Genomic DNA, 23,933 nt, shown 5'->3' on the forward strand with positions numbered 1-23,933 from the left:
ATTGTGTTTTTCTAGTTACCAGGTATTTTTCTTATTACTTTGATTCAACTTTCTTCTATTAGAAATTTTTTTACGCAAAACAATGATTAAGATATGCAAGTTAATTCAACATGATTTTATGATTGTTTTGTTCTTTCTAATCATCCCAAAATAAATATGGTATTATGATTATCTACTCTTGTGAATGATTTGAAATAGTAATTACTTATTTAGTGTCACGACCCGGTACTCCCTTCGAGTTCGTGACAACCGTCGCGGTATCCCGATAGACACTCATTTTTCGGAATGCCAATCGGGACTTCACAAGGCTTAATATCAGTATCTCATTTCTCCCGTGAGTAACCGTTGCCGAAAATCATATTCTAGAAGATTTTAAGCTGTTTCTAATTCAAAACAAATAAAATAATAATTTTCGTCTCACAGGGGTATTTTAGTCATTTTTCTTTAAAAATTTCGAAACTGATTAAAATATAATATACGAGTACAAAACATATAATTCATAATCAAAAGTGAGTTTTAAAGTCTAAAATCTTCATTTAAAACGAAATTTCGATTATTTGGATATAATAAGAAAATAAAAGAAATGTTAAGTAAAATATTTTATTTTTTTATAAAACAATATTTTTAGAGTTATTCATAAATAATTTTTGTAGCGTAAAAGTTAAATAAATTCATACATATTGTAATACAGTAAGTTAAAGTATTTAATTTAATTTACAATAATAAGTGGGCTCCCGAATAAACAAAAGTAAAAAGAACTATAAACTTACAGTTTGAAGAATGCAAACCCAACGGTAGTCCTCGATGAGATCAGCTATCTACAGTCTAATCTGAACTTGAAATGGAAGGAAAGGAGGGTGGTGAGATTATAAAATCTCAGTGAGTAAACAAATATCATTCAAAAGATCTAAAGTCCGAGTAAAAAGAAACTATTAAAACATTTCATCCAAATAAGTTTTTCATAACATAAGTATTCATTTCATTTAATAAGTCAACATGGCTTATGAGTATTTTAAAAAAAAAACTTAGCTCCTGCCAAAATCATTCTCGAGGATACCTTGACCGAGGCATCTTACCGAGTCTGTCAAGACTGTAAAAATTTCGTATACATGAAAACATATTTTTAATTTGAAAAACACAGTCGTTCCTTAGCATTAGCGGAATTCATTGTCACGAGGTGGTTCGACGTGATGTAGACTCTAACCATACCTCAGAAGATACCATACGCGCCTCTCCGACCGAGATACATATTTATATCCGGATTCCATGCCCCTCTAATAGGCTAGTCCACAGAATCCGCCCACTACAACAAGCTAAACCCACCATATAATAAAATTTTAACAGTATGACAGGGCTAATATAATACTACCCAACCTGTAAGGTTAAAATAAAACAATTCATACAATTCATAAAACACAGCCCAACCAGTCATGCCAACACAATAACAATATAACATAAGCCATCAATTTTCAATCATAAATTTACAATATACTAGTGGTCTCCAATTACTTTATTTTCAAAATCGTTATTTCGTTTCAAGATAATTTATAAAGTCTTTTCATTTAAACATATTTTGTTTACAAAACATAAAAATTTACCATTTGAACTCATTGTCATAAAATTCACCAACACCGAATAAAAACATACTTTAGATAATTAAAATAATGGTAAAGTTACTCACAATGTCTAGAGTGGGGATTTTCGAAATACTCAGACTACTGGTCCTCGGGTACAATTCTTTTACCTTTATCTGAGGACTCACCACCTTGACGCAATACAAAATCGAGAAATTCACCACATTGGTACTAAATTGAAATTAAACTAATTTAGACTACTAATGCATAATATGGAATGCAAAATGTCCGATTAATCGCTTAAATGTAATATTCGACCTAAGTCACACTATACTCAGTCTAATCAGCTAAAATCTCTAATTTAACTTCAAATCAATTCTTTTCACTTTCTACACTCCAATTATACCTAAATTACCTCAGTAACTATGAATGAGATTCAATTTATTAGTCTCGGGTCAATAATCACACATGTCTATACATTGAGCAAAAATTCAAATTTTCACACCAAAATTTTCCATTTAATTTCTAGTCTCACCAAACATCAAATATCACCAAAATATCATGAAATATAATCAATTTCAGTCTCAATATTCTCCCTAGAAAATTCAGCCTCTTATGAGTAATGAGAGAAAATGAATTTTTTTCTAGTTGTTTTGTTTCTAAATATGCTAAACTAACTAAAAACATTAACATAACTTAGAATCAAATCAATCCAACTTCATTCTCTCTCCATACTGATTTGGTCAGCCATGAATTTACCATGAAAATATGAAATTTAATCATGAAAAATAAGGAGAAATGCATGGGAAAGGTAGATCACAAGTCAAAATCAAGAAATTTTACCTTTGATTGCTTGATTATTTGAAATCCCACACTTTTTCTTCAATTTTCCCGCCTAGGTTTTGTGTTTTTCCTTTCCTCTCTTTGTTTTTACTATGGCCAGCCACATGAAGAGAAAATGGGATAAATATGGGCTAATTTTTATGAAAAATAATAAAATATCTTTACTTAACACATGTCACATGCTTATTAGTCTATTTTTCTTTTTTTTATACTTTAATAATTATGCTTCCATTCTCCACCACATAATTAGTCAAAGGTCAAAATGAGGATAAGGGAAGATCATGTGCTGGACAAGTGTTATGATGGTGGAAAATTACGATTTTGCCCTTGAGGTGATAAAATTATCATTTTACCCCTATGCTTCGAAAAATATCGAGATTACAATTTTTCACTTCTCAACCTCAAATTATACTCCAATAAGTCAAATATGATCAAAATCTTTAAAAAAATTTTCATTTTGTCCTCGAGTGGTAAAATTACCATTTTGCCCCTAGATAGCAAAATTTTCAATTTGACTCCAATTTGATCATCGAACTCTAAATCACCATTTTAAGTCATTCTAGGACTTTAAAATTCTCAATTTCACCTTAAATTCTCTATTTGATCTAGTTCGAAGTTTAGTTCAACTTAGTTATACTGATAAGTACACTACCGACTTTTAACGATTTTCGAGGTTTTCCTAGCATGCAAACATACTATCCATCACATGCATGTCATGACAAGTATTTTATAAGGTCAGGCTTTACATTTAGTGTTGCAAATATTATTTCTTCTAAATCTGCATGTTAAAATTAAACAAATCGAATTCTATTAAACACATAACTGATAATTTCTTTTTCAGGTTAATTGAGATAAAAAAATGAAGCATGAAAGAAAATTTCATGAAGTGATTTTTTTATCACTTGGGTTCTACCTAGCTTCCATATTATTTGGTTCAATGTGGTTTATGATACTGCCCAAAATGGATACGAAGCATTTGAAGGAGAGCCTAGGTCAAATTCTGTTGGTGTTGGTCAGTTATTTTATGTTTGGCATTGTGGTTGGTTTGATTCTTCCCCTCGTCAGTATGATGGGCTGCGCTTCACTCACGTCTTTGTTTAACTACCCAAGTGAGTTATATAGTAGTGACAATGCAGAGTGCAAAGAAACAAGATTTCCTGTTTGGTTTACTGCTCCCGCATACATCTTGTGTTGTATTTTGATTCGAATATCCTGGACGCTGCTAAATGATTATTGTGGAAAGCTGTTGAAGCGTCCAGAAGAAGATGGATTCCTGGTGGTAGTCCCGATTATTTCTTATTCCTTAGGCTTCACCCATTCCCTTGTCTTGGCTCTCTGTTTTGGATTCTGTATCTTGTGGGAAATTGCAAAGAAATCTTCGAAGTCCGTAAAAATTTCTCCAATTTCTGATATCGAGAGTGTTCAATCCAAATAGTGAAATAGTCGAATTTTCTTCAGGCCCCTTTAGTAAGCTTATAATAATGCATGTGTTAATTTTATATTTTCTTTTAATAAACATGATTTATTTTACAAAATAATTTTTTTTTTCTTCAACTTTGCTAACCTTAAACATTACCCGACCTGCCTCCGTTGTTTTCTTTTTCTAATTCCTTTATTGCTATGGTATCCATTGTTTACTTATTCTTTTGATTTAAATTATCAAAGCTACACTTCTTCACATAACTTCAATAGTTTTGATTACAAACAAGACAGGTAATTTATTACAAAAACAAGTTCAGCATAAAATGCCACAAAGATACGAAATTCTAAATAATGTTATTAAAAGGACAATATATATATATATAGGCCTTTTCTAGTTGCATCTAAAAGCAAGTGCAAGGAGTGCATTCATTCCAATCTCAGCTTGCTTCCAGCAAATCTGCAGACAAACTTTTCCACTTCCATTTTTTCAATTCCAAAATTCTAGTCTAACGTAGTTCGGAAATTAGAATCAAATTAACTTATATCAGCTCTGTTCAAAAGATGAATAATTGTGTTCAATCCACTCATCATCTTTGGACTTGGGGGAATGACAAATAAGAGGAAAGCATTGACCATTATCAAGTTATGGTGGCAAGCTCTACAAACAAAAGCTTAGAGAAATCTCATATGTATCATTGATTTGTGGGGAAAAAGAATTTGGGTGCGGGAAACCCTTTCCTATATCTGCAACTGATGAAAACATGTATTTGTCGATTTCAAAAAACAATGCAGTGAATACCAAGAGGGAGGATGGCTTTGCTGCTTTAGAGATGATTTGCATGCTAAAGCTTCAGTTCTTACCGTCAACTGAAGTTTTCCATCACTGAAAGCTCATCTCCTATCAAACTCTAAAGTAGCTCCAATGTTGTTCTTTCACGAAACAAAATAGCTCCTATCAAAACTCTCAAGTAGCTATTGTTTTGGAAAAAGAAGGTTCAACAAATCCATTGGTTCACAGTAGCTGCTAAATAACCAACATCTCCTGCACGGTTTCCCCTTAAAAAGCCATCCACAATCAACAACCCTTCTTACACATGCGCAAATCTTATGTGTTGGAACAAAAAAAAGTAGAGCAACTTCTACAAACTAGGTGATGGAAATTTCCATTTTCTACACCACGATATATCAAAGTAGGTAAATATGTTCGGCAAGCATGAAATTTGATCTTCAAATCATCTAAATTTATTGCAGTTACACATTTATTACCTTAATTAGCACAGTTGTGTATTCTTCACATGATGGAATTGCTGAAACATCCTAAAAGTCATGAATCTATAATGCACCTGATAATTTTAATCAACTCTGTCAAAAGCTTCTAAATCCTCTTTTTGACTTGGATGGCTTAATTTGCAGAATCTATGCCGTGTTATGTGCACTTAAGATATCATGTCTGTTGATCATAACTTAAGAACAACATTCTATAGCCACATTTAGTGGTTGATGGTGTTGGAAATGCTCTCAAATTTAGTAAGGCCTGATACCGAGTTAGTTTGAAAAGCATATGCAGGAAGGATGTTAAAGAGCAAAGCAGAGAATGCAAGACAACTGATAAGAATAACTAATCTGAACACTGCAGAATAACTAATGGGAACATGTAAAAACAGTTCAACTTTAACAGTCATAGAATTAAGTCCCTTGCCTTGGGTCAAAGGTGCATCTATGTTACCCACAAGTTTTGAAACAAGGGAAGGATCTGGAAAAAAGAGGTGCTTTGTTTAACATTGAAAAATACAAATGAATACTGTAATGTCAAAAGTAGAAACAACTAAACAAGCTTACAGAAATGCAATTTTCAGACTGATTCTCAACATTTCTAACACAGAACCTATAATGCTTTCTTCATCACAAACCTTTAGATCCTTAACTTGTATTTGTCTGCTGAAATAATCACTACAAAAGTAAAAGAGATATTCTTGGTACAAACCTTATTTGTTCCCAATAGGCGCCACATATCATTGCTCTTTCGTATTTAAGTAAAACAGTCATGTCAATTAACCAGTCATGCCATTTGCTTTCCAGCCCTAAATGACTGAAGAACCCATAATCCACATAATCCTTTGCGGTAACCCCAGTATCTTTTACAGGGAGACAAAGAATGGTGGCGTCGGTTGATCCCTCATTTTAGACATCATTCAATTACCTAAAATATGGGAAATTAGTGCTATACAAAGGTTGCAAAGCAAAGCCCTCAGCAGATTTTACGTCAGCTGAGTGCCACACATTAGCAAACCATTGCATAGGTTATATAATCTTTCATCACAGCCAATCATTATTCATTGTTTCTCAATCATCTACTTCACAGTTCACACCCCCTCCACCTCCCCTCCTTTTTAAAAGGCCTAGTGCTACTTTAATAATATCATTAAACTCCAACATCACAATTTAAAATATTCAAAGCAGTATTAAATTAATGCTTCCACTCGCCAAGATGCTCAGTAAATTATATACTAGTAATTGTTTTAACTATTCAATTTCAATCGAAATTTCAGTTTTGAAAATCAAAGCAATGTATGACAGAATTTCGCATTTAAAGACAGAAGGTTTCATCAGTAATTACCAAATCAAATCCCATCAACTTAAATCCTTGGACGAGCAACTCGCGCTTTAAATTCCACCGACATTTCCATCACTAACTTCCCCTTTCTTGACCCAAACCATCCCTTCATTTCTCTGATTCCGCTCTCTACTCCTAGTAAATTTCCCATAATGACTCCTATTCAGCTCCCTATTGCCCCCACGGTGATTGAAATTTGTATTCTGGCTCCCGTATCTACTATGATCCCCCGTCATAATCTCACCTTTCATTGACATTGCTCTAAATTTCCGTCCAATCTCCATCGTCCGATCCTCCGTTCTAGTTATAATCCTCGGTTTGCATTCTGTCCTCGCCTCAACACTCGCTTGCCTCGGTGCGTGGACTTCTTCTCCAATCACCTCCTCCTCCCGCTTAACATTCTCCACAGTCGCAGGCAACGGCGGGTTCACAGCAGGTCCCACCACTCCCTCCTCCATATTCTCTGCTCCAGCTTTCTGTTTCTTCTTGTCCTTTTTCTTGCTTTTCCCTTTCTTCTTCTTCCTGACCTTCAATTGCTCGCCTTTCTTCTCCTTCTCGACGTCCTCACTTTCCTTAACCGCAAAACCTACCGCGATTTCCGCTTCCTTGGACTTCCCTTCGGCAACACGCTTCCCATTCTCCCGATTACGTCGACGAAAATGCCCATTTTTACGGTTTTCTCTTCCATCTACCTCGTCATTAACTCGCTCTTCAACTTGTTTTTCCTTTTCTTCTTGTTCTTGTCGCGGTTCATCTTTTTCTTCCTTTTCCTTCTGCTTTCGCTCTTGCTCTTTGATCCATCTTTCCTGCAATTGAAGGAGAGTAACGTAATTTGAAGGAACGGAAGGCAACTTTTTCTTTCCGTTGATTTTCTCAGACTCCTCCATTGAAGAAAAAAGAAATAATCACAACAGAGAAGAGAAACAGAAATTTAAGCCATAGTTATATAAATCATAAACAAAGATAAATTAAACGAAAAGTATTTTGATTTCATTCCTTGCTGAGAAAGGAAAAGAAATGAATCAGAGGACCGACCAGCGACACTTTCAGGTACACCTTTTAACTGGCGATTTTGGGAAGATAAAATGGCGTCGAATTTGTCATGAATTACGGAGTTGCCACTGTAGTTAGGGACTAAAAAGAGTAGTGGGGCCCATGCACGAGGACATAATCCGGGAAAGGTGATATTCGGGACAAGTCAGGTCCCTCCAATCGGGTCTTCCACTTATTCATCTTTTAGACTTATTACAGAAGCCCAAATCAGGAGAACTTGGCCCATTTCTATAACTTTTTAAGGCTGTGGGCCGCATAATTTTTTCTGATTTATTTTTTACTATAAAAAAATCAATATGATTATGTTTTAATTTCCTTCGATAATTCGAATTTCAAAGTATAAAATTGACTCTATATTTTAACAAAAAAAAATTATTATTCCATTCAAATTTCCATCAGATCTAATTAAGTCCAGATTTCATTTTTATTTTTCTTCAATATTGATTCCTTGAGCTACGCTCCTAGTAAATATTAAATTCATTTATCAAGTACATACTCCTGTTATTTGATTGGCAAGCTTATAAGATGGAGATTACGGATGGTAATTATTGTTTTTCTAAAAGTGGTTTGCGAAAAACGCTAGAATTGATCAAATTGTTGCCACTTTTATCAATACAAGAAGCCTCAAAGAATAAGGCCTAATTAGACTTTCCTTGAAACTGCACACGTTCATCCTCCACTCCCCTTTCCTATTTAAACTTCAAATCCTTGCATGCATTTGTATTAACCCTCACAGTTCCATCATATTCAGTTTGAGAATTATTTTTTTTTAAATAACAAAATGAATCGTTCTGATAGTAGCAGCGATGATGAGCATGAGTATTCTCAAAACCACCAGCCCGCACCAGTGAATTACGCCTACGCTTCTCCGCCACCTCCACCTCAAGGTTTATCAATGTTTAACATTTATTTCAATTCAAGTTCTGGTTTCATGCATGCTTAAGATAAATTTTTTTTACCTTTTGGGTGTGGAAAATCAGGTTATCACTCACCCCAGGATCAAAATACAAATAGTCAAGCTCTTTATTATCCTCCACCAGCACAGGCTTATTGTCAGCCACAGCCAGGCCATCCTCCTCCGATTTATGTTTCACCACCGGCGTCAACTCCACCAAGTTATCCTCCCGTAGGCTACCCCCAAGCTGCACCTCAACCTCAAGCCCAGCCTCAGACTATAATTTACAATCAGGCGCCCTCCGGCCCTCCACAACAACAACAGCAGCAGCAACAGGAGGAGGTTGTAGCTGTTGGCTGCTTGGAAGGATGGTGAATCTCTCTCTCACTGTTAATGTTACTTGTCTAAAGTAACTTCATGCAAATTTTTTTTTGTTTTTATTTTTTTCGTAATAGTGCATTAATATTTTTAATCTATTTTTACAAAAATTTACAAAAATTTTTGTGTTTTGCAGCCTTGCTGCTCTTTGCTGCTGCTTCATTTTGGATCGATGTTTTGAGGAGTAAATCAGACAGATCAATTCTAGGTGCAGCTCTACCATGTCGTCTCAAATAAAATTGGACATGCTTAGAGGATACGTTGCTTTATAAGAATAAACCACTGGAATTCATTTTTTTTAATCTAATGCTTTGTAATAATTATTAGTTACCCATGAATAACTAAATGTTAGTGACAAAGCCTTAATTGTTTCAAAATTTATGAATTGTTAATTTTGTTTGAAGTTAATAAAAGTATATTTAAGTTAACCTCAAAAGATTCGATACCGCAAAATTATGTTAGGCATTTTCAAAAACCAAAAAAGAAAATTAATTTGTTGCAAGAGCTTGATGGCACCATATGTGTTAACTAATGCTAGCGAATATATATTGATAAGTTGCTGATTTTCTCATTAATTAAGTATAATTTTCACGTGATCATTGGAATTAGGCAGGTGATCATGGAATTATCAAGAATTTTGCTGGAATCAAGGGCTAAATATGTGCATCATAAGATAGTGTTTGACAATAAATGAAAAGGATTCTGTACTCCAAACAACCAATTTTCACCTTATAGGAGAGGTGTGAGTACAATTTCCTTTGAAGGGTATGCCCCCATGAATGAAATTTTTCTCAAGTAATTAAAATATAAAATAAAACAATTGATCCCATCCAATCGGTATTTACAAACTCATCACACCCCTCTGAAGAGCGAAAACACTCATACTCAGGTTTTTTTTTTTTAACAAACTTGCTTGATGGATTTGGATTCAATGAAATGAAATTCATTTTTTTTTGGTGTGAATTAAGGTTATTGGGAAATTGGAGACAACTTTAGAATTAAAGAGATCTTGGCTTGATGGTTGGGTGTGGTCTTTGTCTTTGGTCTTGTAGTTTGGTAGGAAAAAAGATTGAGATGCTGTGGTCGATGGTAAAGGATCGGAAGTCGATAATGATAGTTTATTATTAGTGGAGCAAAGTCGAATTATATTAAGTCTTATATCTTCTAAATTTTTGTTATTTATTTACAAAGGTATTTAAAATTTTAAACTTATTCATTAATGAGGTGATAATCTTTTATTCATTGATAATGTATAAAAAAACATAATAATATCAAATATAAAATTTATTGTTTTCTTAGACCAATAAAATTTGAATTTTATCGACACCTCTCTTAAACCACATTTAAAACTTTTATATAAAATAATATTTTTATTCAACAAATTAAAAATCATCAGTTTAATTATCTATCATTATATTTAATGTAAATTTAGTACTATACTATAATAACACCTCGAAGTTGTTCCAATAGCTTCAAGCTTCAATTTTCATTTTGGTAGAACATTTGGTTTCCACTTTCCGCAAAAGCTCCCTCCTCCAATTTTGAAATTCAGAATGAAGAACCTTAAAACGCATTCTTTACTTGACAACCAAGAAAAGCTGTCACTTTCGGGTCTGATCACTAGCAGCTCGAGAGGAACTTGATACCATCTCCACTGCTGGACCTCTCAGGGAGCTCAAACCTCTTGACGTGGCAAGCGCCAAAAGCACCGTTAACGGCAAAAGAAACAATAAAGAGAGCACGCTTTACAAGGCAAAGACCACGTTTTATCAAAACTCTTGAACAGTCAGCCACCTGGACCCCTCTGCCTTCTTGCAGTAGTGAAAGTTTAACCTCCCAATGTTCACCCCTCCAATCAGACTCTAACTCATCCGTTGCATGCAATAGACTACGACCAGCGGACACGTGGGCGAACTCCAGAATTAACCGACCGGATGCAAAAGGGGGTAGTGTCGTAATATGGAAAGGCCAAGGACAAAAAACGACCAAACCAATCCTGATAGGTGTAGCCACGCATGGCCGCCAACGCCACACGCGTTGTAACCAGAGGGAGCTTTTGATTGGTGTAAGAGCGGTTCAAGTTGAGTGGGGATCAAATTCAAGGCTCGCTTGTCAAAACTTTTCTATTTCCTCCTATTGATTTGTTTGTATCCTAGAGTTTTTGGTTAAAGTATGATGTGTTAGCGTGCATGGACCCACTCGCTACTGCAAAATCCCACTTGTCCGTATCTCTAAGCCCCTCAAACACGTACCCATCATACAATATCCAAATGTCTACGTCTCCTGCCTCCTTGTTTCATGTTGCCTTGCACTCATTGGCTGATTTCTGCTCTTTAAAACCACCGCCCCCTTCCCCCCTTCCCCTCAAAAGCCTATCACACCTCTTCACTTCATAATCTATCTTCTTCTCCTCTGTCTCACAGAGTACTCGAGACACATACTCTTTGTTAGAGGTCTTACACTTCAACATTCGGTTCAATTTTGGGTGAGAAAGTGAGAGGAAGAAGGCGCTATGATTAAGACGTTGAATCCTTACTCCACCACAGCTAAAACAGCTGAAATTATGTCCAGGTACAGGCCTATAGCTCCGAAACCTGAGGTGCCTGCAAACTCCTTGAATGAGAACTCAGCTATGTCTCAGAAGATCAGGCAGTCTCCTTATCTGAGGAATTTGTGGCCTCAGCTGCAGGCTAGGCCTACTAGGACTAGGAAGAGAGGTAGAGCTGCTTTATCACCACCAACACTCAAGAGAGCAAGGACCCATGTCCTAGGGCTTTCTTCACCCAGTCCGGTAACATCCCCTGCTAAAAACCTCTCTTTGCAAGGTTTTTCTCATGGGATTCCTCAGCTTTCTGTTCCTAACTTTGTAAACACTGGTGGAGGCTTGGAGATTTCTTGTGCACCACCAGCAAGTTTGGTGACGCTTCCTCTTCTTCCATGTCCTCCCTCGGGTCCGATTGCTGCCAACAAGGCAACATTACCTGCACTCAATTGCATGGAGCCTTGTGGAGGAGAAAAAGTGATAGATTTGAACACAGTGGCTGAAATTCCAGAGGAGAAGGATCTGTTGAAGCAGCTCCAAGGTCCTGTCACCAGCGGCGTTATAGCACCTCAGCCAATTCGACCAGTGGGTTCCAGCATCAGTGTTGGATGCATCAGTGAGGACCCAAGCCTAACCCCACCAATGCAAGTTCCAAAGAAATCAGAGGAAGTTGAAGAAGAGGTCGAGTCCGAGGCCTTGCCGGCAGTGATATCTGACTCAAACAACAAAGTTAGACTGGCAAATTCTGCTTACAAAGAGATGGTGGGTCAACCAGAGTGTCCATGGCTGGATTCTATGGTAACAGTTGAAGGAAGAGCAGGAGGCAACTCATGCAAGAGAATCTGTGGGGAAGTGATGCTTCATCTATCTGATTCGAGGGTGCCAGTTACATCAAACCGGTTTTCATGCTGGGTGAGGATTGATTGGGGAAGTGATGGGAAGAAAAGCTCAATCAATGCCTTCTGCGATGTGATCAGATTATCATGTCAGTCAAAGGACTACCTCTTCACATGGAGGTTCCATACCCACAACAGGGAAGCAACTCACTCGAGCTGCAACGTTTGAAATTTGAAATGTACACAGCTCTTTACTACAAAATGCACTTTAGCTAGTAGTATATGCATAGATGATATATATATAAGTATCAAGTATAGTGTAGTATAGTAGTTTTTGTCAGCATATTTTGTGTAGCTATATATGCCAAGTTTACTCCATTTACTTCTTAAACTTTGTGTCTGGATGCTTGCAACTTGTTGTAGCGGCCCCAAGAAAGAGGTTAGAAATAGTCAAATAGGAAAAATATTGGCAGAATTGATAATCTTTACTTAAAAATAGTTCTGCTGTTTGCCTGTTACTGTATATCATTTCAAAGCAAAAAAAAAAAAATTATATCGTAGAAATGTAAGCTTCTATTATCTGGCAATTCATAATTTGCTCTTTAGTTTCTTTATCACTCTTTCCATTACGCGTATGATGTACCAGAAGCGAAGTACAATATAAAGTAAGTACTATGATAAAGCTCTGACAAGTCATATCCTCACCGGGTAATCATCTTCACCATTTGGTGGGCCCTTCCATTTGAAATTGTCTGCATATGACTTAACCTGGAATCACAACAATGAAAAACACCAATCTCCCATGTAATAATTCCTTGAAAAATGTACATAGCATAAGAAATGATTCTCATAAACATTCCTAGTAAATCCTAGTTTCCTTTATCTGTGAAGGGGGAAGGCATTGAAAACTGCATGGGTTTAACGATGAGAGCAGAAGGCAGAAGCATCCTAGATACTATGGCACTTTGTCCTGTTTTCATACAAGTTAATTAGCCAGAAATATGGGGTAAAAAGAAGAAGAAAAGAGTCCTCTGTCCAATATAGAGTTCAGTGAAAATGTCCCTCAAACCAAATATCCGGGCTTCAACGACCAGGAAATATTTTAGCTTGTCATTGAAAATAAAATGGTAACAGGCAAATAAAAGAAAGTAAAGAGAGTCAAAACCTTGAGAAGAGGTGTATGTCGTTTCTTGACCTGTAGGGAAATATGATACGTCAAAGATTACACAAACGAAAACGTAGTTATGACATCTAAAATCACTATAATTCCAATAAACTTGTCTGTGTGAAGTTAAGTGTTTTGGAGAAATATAGATCGAAGGCACTACTTTAGGATTTGACAGGCAGCTGACTTCCTTAACTTGAAAGTAATAACTGCTCTGTCTATAATGCGTGCAGAAGGGTGTATGATTCAACCAATTTATTCATGGCATTTGGTTTAAGACTTTTACTATTTGGCAGCTTCCTCTTGCTAGGTTAGACAAGTGTAGATTCGGTAGAAAATATGCGGTTGAGACTACCAAATGTAACAAGCAGGGTATTTAACAGGTTGAATTTTATTATGAGAAACTTCAAAAAAAGGAAACAGAAAGGGAGAATGATGCAGTTGTTTGTTAATTCGTGGATTGTATTCTCTACTTTGCCATGATTGAAAAGTAGGATGGAAAATGAACAAATGTTCTCAGATTCATCCAGTGATGCCTGCACAGAACAACTAAAAACCCCAAGGCAGGCACATACTTCATATTCCCAGCCATATTTCTCAGCGAATGCTTTTGCAGCTTCTTCACTATCAAATTCAAGTCCAGCCTCACCAACATTGGCATACGGATCTCCTGTTGATGTCCAACCCATTCAACGGATTTTCCCACCTAAAGAAAATGTCAATGGAAGGAAATGACTACTCGATGTCATCAAACTAATGTCAATGTTTCTATTGTCACAGCGGAATGCAGAAATGTTATAAGATTGATCACAAAAGATACACGCATGTTATAATATTTCTTCTTAGTTCTGACCACAACAATAGATTGAAAATTCCTATATTATCATTCTTTTTTTCTTATGAAAGGAGAATTTTCATAATGATAAAGGAAACTACAAACATCACAAAACTTCCTTATATTATTGGTCATAATGTGCTGTCACTAAAGTCTACTATGTTCCTGGCTTTGAGATAAATTTGATATATTCTCAAAATGGAAATTGATAGTATCAGTGGCCCTGGAAGTGACAGAGAATAAATTAAGCGTAGCAACATGTACCAGAAAAAGATTGCCTAGTTTTAAGAAGAACAAGAAAATAGAAGGTAGGTAAATGTTCAAGTAATTTGTTAATGGTAGAAAGACTTTGATTCCCAATAAGTATACAAGAATGGAAACATAGTAAGGGTAATTGGTAAATTACTTCTGTGTTGATAAAAAATTGATCTTCCATTTTCCAACTTTCCCTGAGCCCTGCTGTGATGCAGTTCGAGCAGGCGAGTAAATTAGAACCTGGCATGCATAAAAGGAAATAACATATAGTTAATAGATGACCTGGTCTCCAAAGGAAAGCACTTCAGTAACAGGGAATCAAAAATTACTCTATAACATGCAGGCATTCTGCAAGATTTTCTTATCAAAAGTTAAATATTCAAAAGCCAAAGAGGTATACCCTTCGTTTTAGGTGCTGTTCGGGTATCCCAGAGACCATGCCAACCTCACCAGGCTTCACCCCCAGTTCCATCAAAGCATCTGAAGACCAGCATCTTTTCCGAGAAACTAGAGCAGGACAATGAGCTCCAATTAGATCCCGACCAACCTGTTGCACTAAACCCGCCAAATTTTTTCTTGTTTTAGTTCTTCCTTTCATTGATTATAGACTGTTAGAGGTTTATAAAGTCGTTAAACGCTGACAAACGAGAACTAACTGGAAGTTTCGCGCTTTGTATTTTGGATTCGGGCAATTGGGCCACACTCTCTGTCGAGTGGAGTTCGTTGAAATATCGGGCTTCACGTAAGCCCATTATGTGCGTGCTTTGATTTAAAAAAAGGGTAAAAACCCAATTATGCCTTTCGATTTAGAGTCTGGACTGATTCCAAGCACACCGGCCGAACATTCTTAGATTTTCGCTTGCACGTTTGTCCGCTTCGAATAAGCGAATGCCATTTGTTCTTGGTATGTATCGAGATGGAGTCTTCGTGATTTACCCTTTTCTCGTCCTGTTTTGCCATCTCAACTTTGTCCTCTTCATTAGTTTATTAGAGTTTAGAAAAGCTTGCACGCGTCTTCGATCTTGCAATTTGCTCTCTCTGCTCTTCTTGTCAGTGCATTGTGCTAGCCTGCCAGTTCGTGAAGGACAAGATCAATGGCAGCTAACGAAGAGGATTCAACGCTTTTCAAGCTGGAATTCGCGTGTTCGGATTTGAGAACACTCCTGCAATCATCAGTTCAAATGGAAAAAAGCCTGGAAGAGATGGAGAGGAATTTTGATTTTATAGATGAAAGTCTTTCAACAGCTGCCAAAAGAGTAGCTCCTTTGCAGTCCTTGGCTATGGCTGCTAAGGCTCTCGAGACCAGAATCAATAGAGCTGTCTCTCCGGCTCTTGCTCTCCTCCATAGTTTCAAGCTCTCTGAATCTCTCCAGAACAAGCTTATTGAACTCTCCAACAAACTATCCACTGAGAAAAACCCGAGAAAGAGGCTTAAAAAGCTGCTCAAATATGTTGAATGTGTTGATCAGCTTAATGCGGCCATTAACTTAATCAGTCGAGACGGTGAACCGATGATTCAGAAGCTTCAAGAGGTGGTGGAATTCTTGAGCAGGACAAAAGCCGCGGATCAATATCGAACACAGAGATTGAAGGAGACTTTAATCACAGTGAAAGCTTTATATGAATCTGAAGTTGATGACATGAGGTTTGATGGGTTGCTTGATGAGGCTTTACTAAACCTGCAGGACGAATTCGAGATTATGTTACAGAAAATGAAGCATCAAAATATAGGGGAGCAACAAGCAGATAAAGAAGCTGATCAGACGGTGGTTTCTGACCTTGGCACGGACATGGAGATCCAAGTTGTCAGGCGAATTGCAGAAACCCTGGCTGCCAATGATTGTATGGATATCTGTATTGATATCTTCGTTAAGGTAGGCTTCTTGCTTTCAAAGTTTTCTCTATAAATTTTAGTACTTTTCCCGATGTTAGAACTACAAGACAGTAGTTTCTCCAAGAAGTGATGAAATAGTTTTAGATTTTTTTATCCGGTAGATTATAACTAGCACAGCCAACCAAATTTCCAATTAGACCTCCAAAATTTTGTTAGAATCAGTAGGAAGTTATAGAACTAACGTTAATTCTTTTCAAGAATATGTGCTGCTCTAAGCCGTATCAGGGAAAAAAAAGCCAAAAACTAAACGGTACTAAAGAAAATGATTCAAACAGAGAGGAGTTTACTCTAATTTTCTAGGAGTTTTACATATTATCAAACGGATTGGTACAAGCTAGAAACTGAATTAGGAAAACAGAAACTATAAACAGAGATGGAGCTACTAACTGGAATCTTATTGGGATTATGGATAGAGTTTAGTGCAAGTATGATCTAGGACAAAAAGTTATCCTTGAGATTCTGTGCTTGGTAGACAATTTTATTGTTAGATCCTACAAATTGAGACTCTTTTAGTTGTTCAACAGGTAAGATACAGAAGAGCAGCAAAAGCGTTGATGCGATTAAACCCTGATTACTTAAGAACATACACTCCGGAAGAAATTGATGAAATGGAGTGGGAGAGCCTGGAGACAGCAATTTCTCTCTGGATCCAGCATTTTGAACTCGCACTTAAAACAGTGTTTGTATCAGAAAAAAAACTTTGCAAACAAGTTTTGGGAGGACTTCCGGAAGTGCTTGTGTGGCTAGAGTGCTTTGTTAAGATTGCAGATAAAATCATGGCCGTTTTTTTCCGATTTGGGGAAGGCGTTGCAAGGAGTAACAAAGAACCACAGAAATTGTTCAAGCTCTTAGAAATGTTCGACTCCTTAGAGAAGCTGAAAGTCGAATTTTCAGAGATTTTTGAAGGTGAATCAGGAGCTGATATTTGTATACGTTTTAGGGAACTTGAAAAGCTACTCGTGCATGCTTCAAGCAAAGTATTTTGGGAGTTTGGCCTCCAAATTGAAGGCACTTCCGATGGTTTCCCTCCACCGCAAGATGGTTCAGTCCCAAAACTAGTGAGATATGCTCTCAATTACCTTAAGCACCTGACCACGGAGACGTACAGTGCATACATGGCTAAAGTTTTTCGGACAGAACAAGTCTGGAAAGCTGGTATCTTATCAAAATCTGAAACTGATGAAAATTTACTCCAGGATGCCATCTCTAACATCATGGAAGCTCTTCAGAGAAACATCGAATCTAAAAGTTCACGTTACAAAGACAAAATTCTCACCCACATATTTGTCATGAACACCTACTGGTACATTTACATGAGAAGCAGAAATACAGAACTTGGGAAGCTTTTAGGAGATCAATACATGAAACAGAAATACAAGACGGTTGCTGAGGAGTCAGCTTACATGTATCAAAGGCAAGCGTGGGACCCTTTAGTAAGGTTGTTAGAGAAGGAAGATCTGATTGAGCAAGACAATGACAGCAGGGGAACGGGAGCTCTTGCAAGAGGTAAAATGGAAGCATTTTTCACTTGTTTTGATGAGATCTCACGAAGGCACAGAGGGGGTTACAACATTCCTGATGCTGATTTGAGAGCTCAAATAAGGGAAGCAACAGTGAAGCTGGTGGTTCCTGTTTACAGTGAATTCTTGAACGCACACTCAAGCTTGTTGCCTGTAAAATCTTATGTTAGTCCTGAATCCTTGGAAAGATTGCTGGCTCAGGTTTTTAATGGAACTGATCCAACGGGCAATGGGAGGCTGAAGCGCCGAGATTCCAATAATAGAGTTCCTGGGAGGAACTCGGTTTCTGTGGAGGGAGAGTTCAGGAATCCAAGGCGATCCAGATCAAATTCCATCGATGTATGAATCATTGAATGCTTTCTACCTTATGGTTTTTCCAACCTTAAAACTGTTATCATGTTAAAAAGCTTGAGTTGAGGAGGTGAAACACCTAATTAGGATTGCTTCCTTTTTTATAATACAGATGTAATTTACTGATGCAATGCAAATGTACACTGAATTTTATAGAAGAATATGGTCAAGTGGAACCTATCTTTGAATATAAAAGTTGATAATTAAACAAGATATGGAATTTAGAAAAGAAGACAACTTCATAGCTTCCGTTATGATGAGATAAAGCTTTTTGCTATTGTTACTATTACTTAGTCCTTTTACTAACTACTAAAGAGAACAAATTTATTTAACATTCAATTTTTTGTAGAACTAGTTTTCTTCGTTCTATCCATATTGAACTCTTTTCAGTTTTGAGAGGCCCAAACTTTCAGAAGCCCAACCAAAAGTAATCTTGCACCGCACGGAAATCTACTACCGAACGTTTAAGCAATGTTTATTTCCTCAGCAAAATTTCAGACGGAACACTTCCGTGGAAGCCTGTTACAACTCTTTGACAAACGATTCATTCCCTCTTCTCCAAGAATCTACCGAACCCCACACCTCTTTTAACTACCAAACTCTCGTCTCAAGCTGAGACAAGTACAGCCATAAGATTTCCCGTCAAAACAAAGTTCTCCCAGAACTGAAAAAAGAACCTATTATGGCTAATCCCGAGGACCCAACTGACTCTTCCTTCTCCTTCTCTGAATTCCCAGAAGACATCCAGCTTTGCATTCTCTCCTTCCTGTCCCCATCGGAGATCGCCAATTTCGCTTGCACCTCTAAACGCTTCGTTTCGCTCTTTCGAAACGACGCTAAGCTCTGGTTCGCTATGTGCCAACGCCGGTGGGGCTCCAAGACCCAGATCAAGAAATGGGGCGGCGGCAATATCACCTACAAGCACCTTTACAGGACCCTAACCGAGTGGGAGAATCTTATCGGCTTCTGGCGCCTTTGCAGTCGACCTGACTTCTCCGGTCAATGTCCGCGGTTGATCATTTTCGAGTGGGGTCCATCGTTCCTTTCCGGTTCTAGGGTTTGTCCTTCCAAAAACAGCACCTATCATGTCACGAAAGCCCCGTTTTTGTGGATGGGGATATCCCCAGACGGTCAAATCGTAAATTTTCTCGATCTAGAAGGGCAAACTGAGATTCCATACGGGAATTTCGATAGTTGGTTGGAATTTGTCTGTTTGGACCAAAATCTTGTTCCAGTCAATGTCAATTTCATGGGTAACGATCATTTTATAGTTGAAGAAAATTCAACCTTTTGGCATAGAAGTAAAAATAAAGATGGGTTTAGGAGGAGTTCAAGTTCAACGAATTTGATAGAAGACAGTGAGGAAGTTATTGTTGTAGGAGCTGAAAGTGGGACCCCCGGGAGCTTACCGGACCGGTTGGTATCGGAAATGTATACACATTTCGCGAATAGGACGAGTCCGGGTGGGGATAGAGCGTCGAGGAGGCCGAGGAAGAAGGAGAAGGAAAGGCAAGCGAGGCGGAAATGGGAGCCTGAGCATTTTCTTAAAGTTGTTGATTGCTTGCCTACTGCAGATAAGCCCTTGCAGGGTCTTTGGAAGGTGTTGTAAAAATTCCCCGCTTTCTGAATTGTCTCTTTTGTCGTCAGAGGTTCAAAATATCTGTTTGTAAATATATTGTTGTTGACTAATGAAGTAGTTTTCTTTTCTTTTTCATGTATATGTGTAGGGATTTGAGCTTTAGGGCAGTGGAATTGAAGTTATTGAGTGACTTGTAGAATTAGTAGGAAAATAGGAATGCTTGTAAAGCTGCCTTTCAATATTTTTTGGGAAAGGTTTGCTTCAGACTTGAACATTTACATTTTAGTTAATGCAAGTTTTTAGTTCATGCTGTCATATTACACATTGATCCATCCTTCTTTTTTCTGACTTTCTTTCAACATTTGTGGCATTTGTTTTGAGTATATACATTGTGGAATTTGTGTGACATTCTTACAAGGCAATGCTTCCCTAAGGACCAATATGGAAATGAATTGTCTGGATGAGTAGTTAGTTGTCTGATGTTTATGGTTTGTTCAAGGTTTGGACAGCAGTAGGAACATGCATGTTGTTGATAAACATCATTTTGTGGATATCATCCAAGTTATGAATTCAGCATATAATGAGAGATTGGAGGCACTCCCTTGAAATCCTGTGTGTAACAGTTGGTCCAATTTGGTTTGGAATTGCACTTGGTTAATATGATTTACAAATGCATTTCACTGGCTTAATTTTAGATTTCTCACAGGCCACTGTTTTTGCAACAAAAAAACATTTTGTGTTTTAACTGAAGTGCTTGATAAATATTTTCCAACATGTCAATGTTGGATGGTGGTGGATGCATAGGTTTTCTTTCTTACAGCTCAGTTTTGACTCTCTTCAAGCTTATAATTGCAGGGAGTTTCTGGTGACATGAACTTGGATTTTTATCTTGTTAAATATGATGAAATTGGGGGCATAATCTGCCAGAGGGTTGGGGATTTGTCCTCCTCCTATGCTCCTCCAGTGTTTTGGACATCAGAACCAATGTTCATGGAGTCACCATTTTCTCTAGAGGAAGAACATATCTATGATGATCGCATACATCTTAAGCCACTTGCAGCTGAGGATCGAGTTCATAGTCAACATGCTGTGACAGGCATTGAGATGGTATCCCATATTCTGCATATCAACTCAAGCTACAATTTAACAGTTCCAGGCTTGGTAGGATCTACTGGTCTCCAGCGTGGAGAAGGAAGGATTTGGCAGTACAGGAATGGAACATTTGGATTTGGGTTTCTTCAGGACCATTTTATTATAGACTTGAACCATATCAGCCACGATGGTTTTCTTCTTGATTCAATGAATTTGTTATAACGATAGTTTACATCATGGGTGATCATTTATGTACAGATTGATTTCTAACTTGGTGTCACGCTTGTGCTGGCAATTCACATTATTTGTTGAATAATAATTACATCTTTGTAGCGGTGTGATGCTTTGATTCCCTCGTGCCTCTGAAACCCCAAATCCTTATCCATTTTTATTCCCTTTGTTTGAGCTTGAGAACATCTAGCAATAATGAGGCCATGAAAGTTTATTTAAGCACGCGTAGCTGGGATTATAAGGCAACGGGCTTGAAAATTTTTGTTCCCCCACCGCCACTGCCCTTCTCCTTCTCTTGCTTTAACCCTTCATTGAATAAGTTGAGATCACTTTGTGCCATCATTCATTAGACTATTCTCCCAAGCACAAGTTGAGAGAGTTCATGCATCGCAGTTTTACTTTATACTTAAAAACTCTGGAGGGCCCGAAGTTGAGGAAACATACCATGGATCCTGACAGAGAGTCTCCTCTGTTTTGGAAGAACAGTCGTAATTCTTAAGATTAATAGGAATAATAACAAGAATTCACAAACTACAAAGTATATACTGAGACTCAAATAGGTCTCGGCATCTCATTTGACGGTAAGATGCTGCACAAAACATTCGAATATAGCAAACAAAAGCCAACAGTTCCATTAGATATATCAAGAAATTTATGTCTTCTAATCATAAAGCCATTGGACTGAGAATGCAGGCGATGTGAACCAGACAGAAACAGGGGAAAAAGGAAAAAGAACACAAGATACATGAAGAAAAAACCAAACATTTATGACACAGATTAAAATTCAGCGGCAACTTCTGTTGCATTAACTCTCTCCTTCTCACGCTCGCCCTCAAGCTGGCTTAAGTTCCCTTTTTCCTTGATGAGTTGACCATGGTGGTGTTTGCAGTAAAGTCGACCTTCATGTGCAACATAATTGGATGGACTGATCACACATCCTCCATGTGTGCATTTGAAACAACTCTTGTGGTAGGGAGTTCCATTCACCGTAACCTTTTAACAGAAGAAAACACATTTTTATAGTTAATGCTTGGTGTGCCACCTCTGTGACTGCTACTACTTTTGAGGTTTGAAGTATAAAAGCAAAATGTGAAAATAGAAAACAGAAATAGACTGAAGAATCTACTCATTGTTATTTTGCTCAAACAGGAAAACGGGCATATTGTAGCAAATTCTTACCCTCTCAGTTGGATACACAGTATTCTTACAGCCAACACATTTATCTCGGGTTCCAGCAAACATGCCTGACGCTTTAGTTGCAGCAGGTTTCTGTTCAAAGGAGCTCATAATCATGATTGATCATAAATATGGGAACTCATATTTAACCCATAATATAAGCAATTATAGAGGCTTCAAGCTTTCAATGAAATTACCTCAGCATCAGCTTGTTTCTCAGGCTTTGCAATTTTTGGTGTACCTAGAAAGAAAATTGAAATTGAAGTTGAAAGTTAGCTAGATCTGTCCAAAAAAAATGAAATTCTGATTATGTTGGACTCTATTTGAAAATTTGACAGTTGCACCTTCGAAGCTTTTGTCAAGACTGCCAGTTCTTTTGAAAAGTTGATCGAAATGAGGCCTGCAGTACAAAACTCCTTCGAAGGAATTGTAGTTGCCAAGCTGCAAATGAGATGCACCTGTCAATATGATTTTTAATTGAAAAAATAATTGTGTAAAGTACTACTTCTCAGTCTTCAACAAACAAATTGGGATACGGAAATGAAGGTGTAACATCATTAAAAGATGGAAAGGTATATTCCTAAACTATGCAGCAGGCCTCAGATCGGAACAGATGAAAACTGAAGTCATGTAAGCTGAAAGAAAAAACAATAGGGTAGAATCTAGGAGCTCCAGGATGCTTTGCGGCATAAGGTATTCGTATACACAATATGAGTTTATGATTCTGTCTGATCTATAGTTTAATACATCAATCCAGGTCTGGCTTCGTTTCCATTTTTGTTTCCAAAAGAAGTTATGCTGATTCAGTAATTCAGGACACCGGACACATTTATCAAGGCCTGAAAGAAGTAAAACTTGGAGCAAATATCACCTATACAGTTATCTAAGATTATGACTTTTGCAGCAAAGAATTGCCGCAGGTAGGAATTACTAACAAAAGCAAAATGTCATTAGCACTGCATTAATATACTTACCTTGAGAGTTCCTTTGCAGTGATGGCACCTGAAACAGGCCTTGTGATACACCCGGTTATCGGCAGTTAACTTATCAACCAGATAGACAGTCTTGTCACAGGCCATGCATTTCTGGGTTGTTCCTGCAAATGCCATTGTTTCAGCTCTCACCTCACCAAATAATTAGCAATTGAATGTGTTATATCCTCTCCTTTCTCTGAGTTTTTTTTTTTTTAATTTTTCAGAAAGACTAATGGGAATGAGAAAAGAAGAGAAGATAAGTAAAGGGAGGATGGAGAAATGGGGTTACAATGGATTGCGGAGACCAAAAGGAGTAATTGTATAATTAAAGTGTCTGTTGCCAATCATTTTTGTCCAACCTTGACGCACCTAACTACCCTTGTCTCAAGATATTTTTCTATCCCTCTCTGTTCCTCAAATTAATTTTTGAATTTTCTTTTAGTAATCTACTTGTACAGGTAACAGTTGCTTAAATATGCTTATTGAATTGAAAGCTACATTATTGATGTGTTTGAAATAATGAATATGGTTGGAATCTCTGTGAGTGGTCCAAATTACCGAGTGATGTAAGCCACCACTGTCTTGCTTTAGGTGAAGCCTTCAAAAGGGGAGTTGTCCTGTCAGCAATTGTTTCAATCTTAGGCTTGCATTATGGAGCTGCTTTTGCCTTAATTCACCCAGACATCAAAGCAAGATGGGAGCCT

General features: G+C 37.3%; 6 protein-coding genes and 1 pseudogene across 6 annotated transcripts; 4 read left to right on the forward strand and 3 right to left on the reverse strand.

The window, feature by feature from the left end:
* On the reverse strand, nucleotides 6,290–7,501 carry LOC18591962 (vicilin-like seed storage protein At2g18540). The gene has a single exon (XM_018125331.1). The coding sequence runs from the start codon at nucleotides 7,338–7,340 to the stop codon at nucleotides 6,504–6,506; it is 837 nt and encodes a 278-aa protein (XP_017980820.1). The 5' UTR covers nucleotides 7,341–7,501; the 3' UTR covers nucleotides 6,290–6,503.
* Nucleotides 7,998–9,013, forward strand: LOC18591963 (cysteine-rich and transmembrane domain-containing protein A). Its single transcript, XM_007018412.2, has 3 exons — nucleotides 7,998–8,393; nucleotides 8,487–8,772; nucleotides 8,916–9,013. The coding sequence occupies exons 1-3, from the start codon at nucleotides 8,288–8,290 to the stop codon at nucleotides 8,965–8,967; spliced, it is 444 nt and encodes a 147-aa protein (XP_007018474.2). The 5' UTR covers nucleotides 7,998–8,287; the 3' UTR covers nucleotides 8,968–9,013.
* Nucleotides 11,115–12,774, forward strand: LOC18591964. Its single transcript, XM_007018413.2, has one exon. The coding sequence runs from the start codon at nucleotides 11,292–11,294 to the stop codon at nucleotides 12,384–12,386; it is 1,095 nt and encodes a 364-aa protein (XP_007018475.1). The 5' UTR covers nucleotides 11,115–11,291; the 3' UTR covers nucleotides 12,387–12,774.
* LOC18591965 lies at nucleotides 12,840–15,010 on the reverse strand (annotated as a pseudogene).
* On the forward strand, nucleotides 15,261–18,332 carry LOC18591966 (exocyst complex component EXO70A1). The gene is made up of 2 exons (XM_007018415.2): nucleotides 15,261–16,286; nucleotides 16,831–18,332. The coding sequence occupies exons 1-2, from the start codon at nucleotides 15,507–15,509 to the stop codon at nucleotides 18,169–18,171; spliced, it is 2,121 nt and encodes a 706-aa protein (XP_007018477.2). The 5' UTR covers nucleotides 15,261–15,506; the 3' UTR covers nucleotides 18,172–18,332.
* On the forward strand, nucleotides 18,586–21,200 carry LOC18591967 (F-box protein At3g12350). Its single transcript, XM_007018416.2, has 2 exons — nucleotides 18,586–19,777; nucleotides 20,612–21,200. The coding sequence occupies exons 1-2, from the start codon at nucleotides 18,860–18,862 to the stop codon at nucleotides 21,068–21,070; spliced, it is 1,377 nt and encodes a 458-aa protein (XP_007018478.2). The 5' UTR covers nucleotides 18,586–18,859; the 3' UTR covers nucleotides 21,071–21,200.
* Nucleotides 21,621–23,632, reverse strand: LOC18591968 (LIM domain-containing protein WLIM1). The gene is made up of 5 exons (XM_007018417.2): nucleotides 23,230–23,632; nucleotides 22,600–22,696; nucleotides 22,453–22,496; nucleotides 22,259–22,348; nucleotides 21,621–22,072 (listed from the first exon to the last, which is right to left on the reverse strand). The coding sequence occupies exons 1-5, from the start codon at nucleotides 23,362–23,364 to the stop codon at nucleotides 21,857–21,859; spliced, it is 582 nt and encodes a 193-aa protein (XP_007018479.2). The 5' UTR covers nucleotides 23,365–23,632; the 3' UTR covers nucleotides 21,621–21,856.

This window comes from Theobroma cacao, chromosome 8 (genome assembly GCF_000208745.1).
Source record: "Theobroma cacao cultivar B97-61/B2 chromosome 8, Criollo_cocoa_genome_V2, whole genome shotgun sequence".
Taxonomy (NCBI): domain Eukaryota; kingdom Viridiplantae; phylum Streptophyta; class Magnoliopsida; order Malvales; family Malvaceae; genus Theobroma; species Theobroma cacao.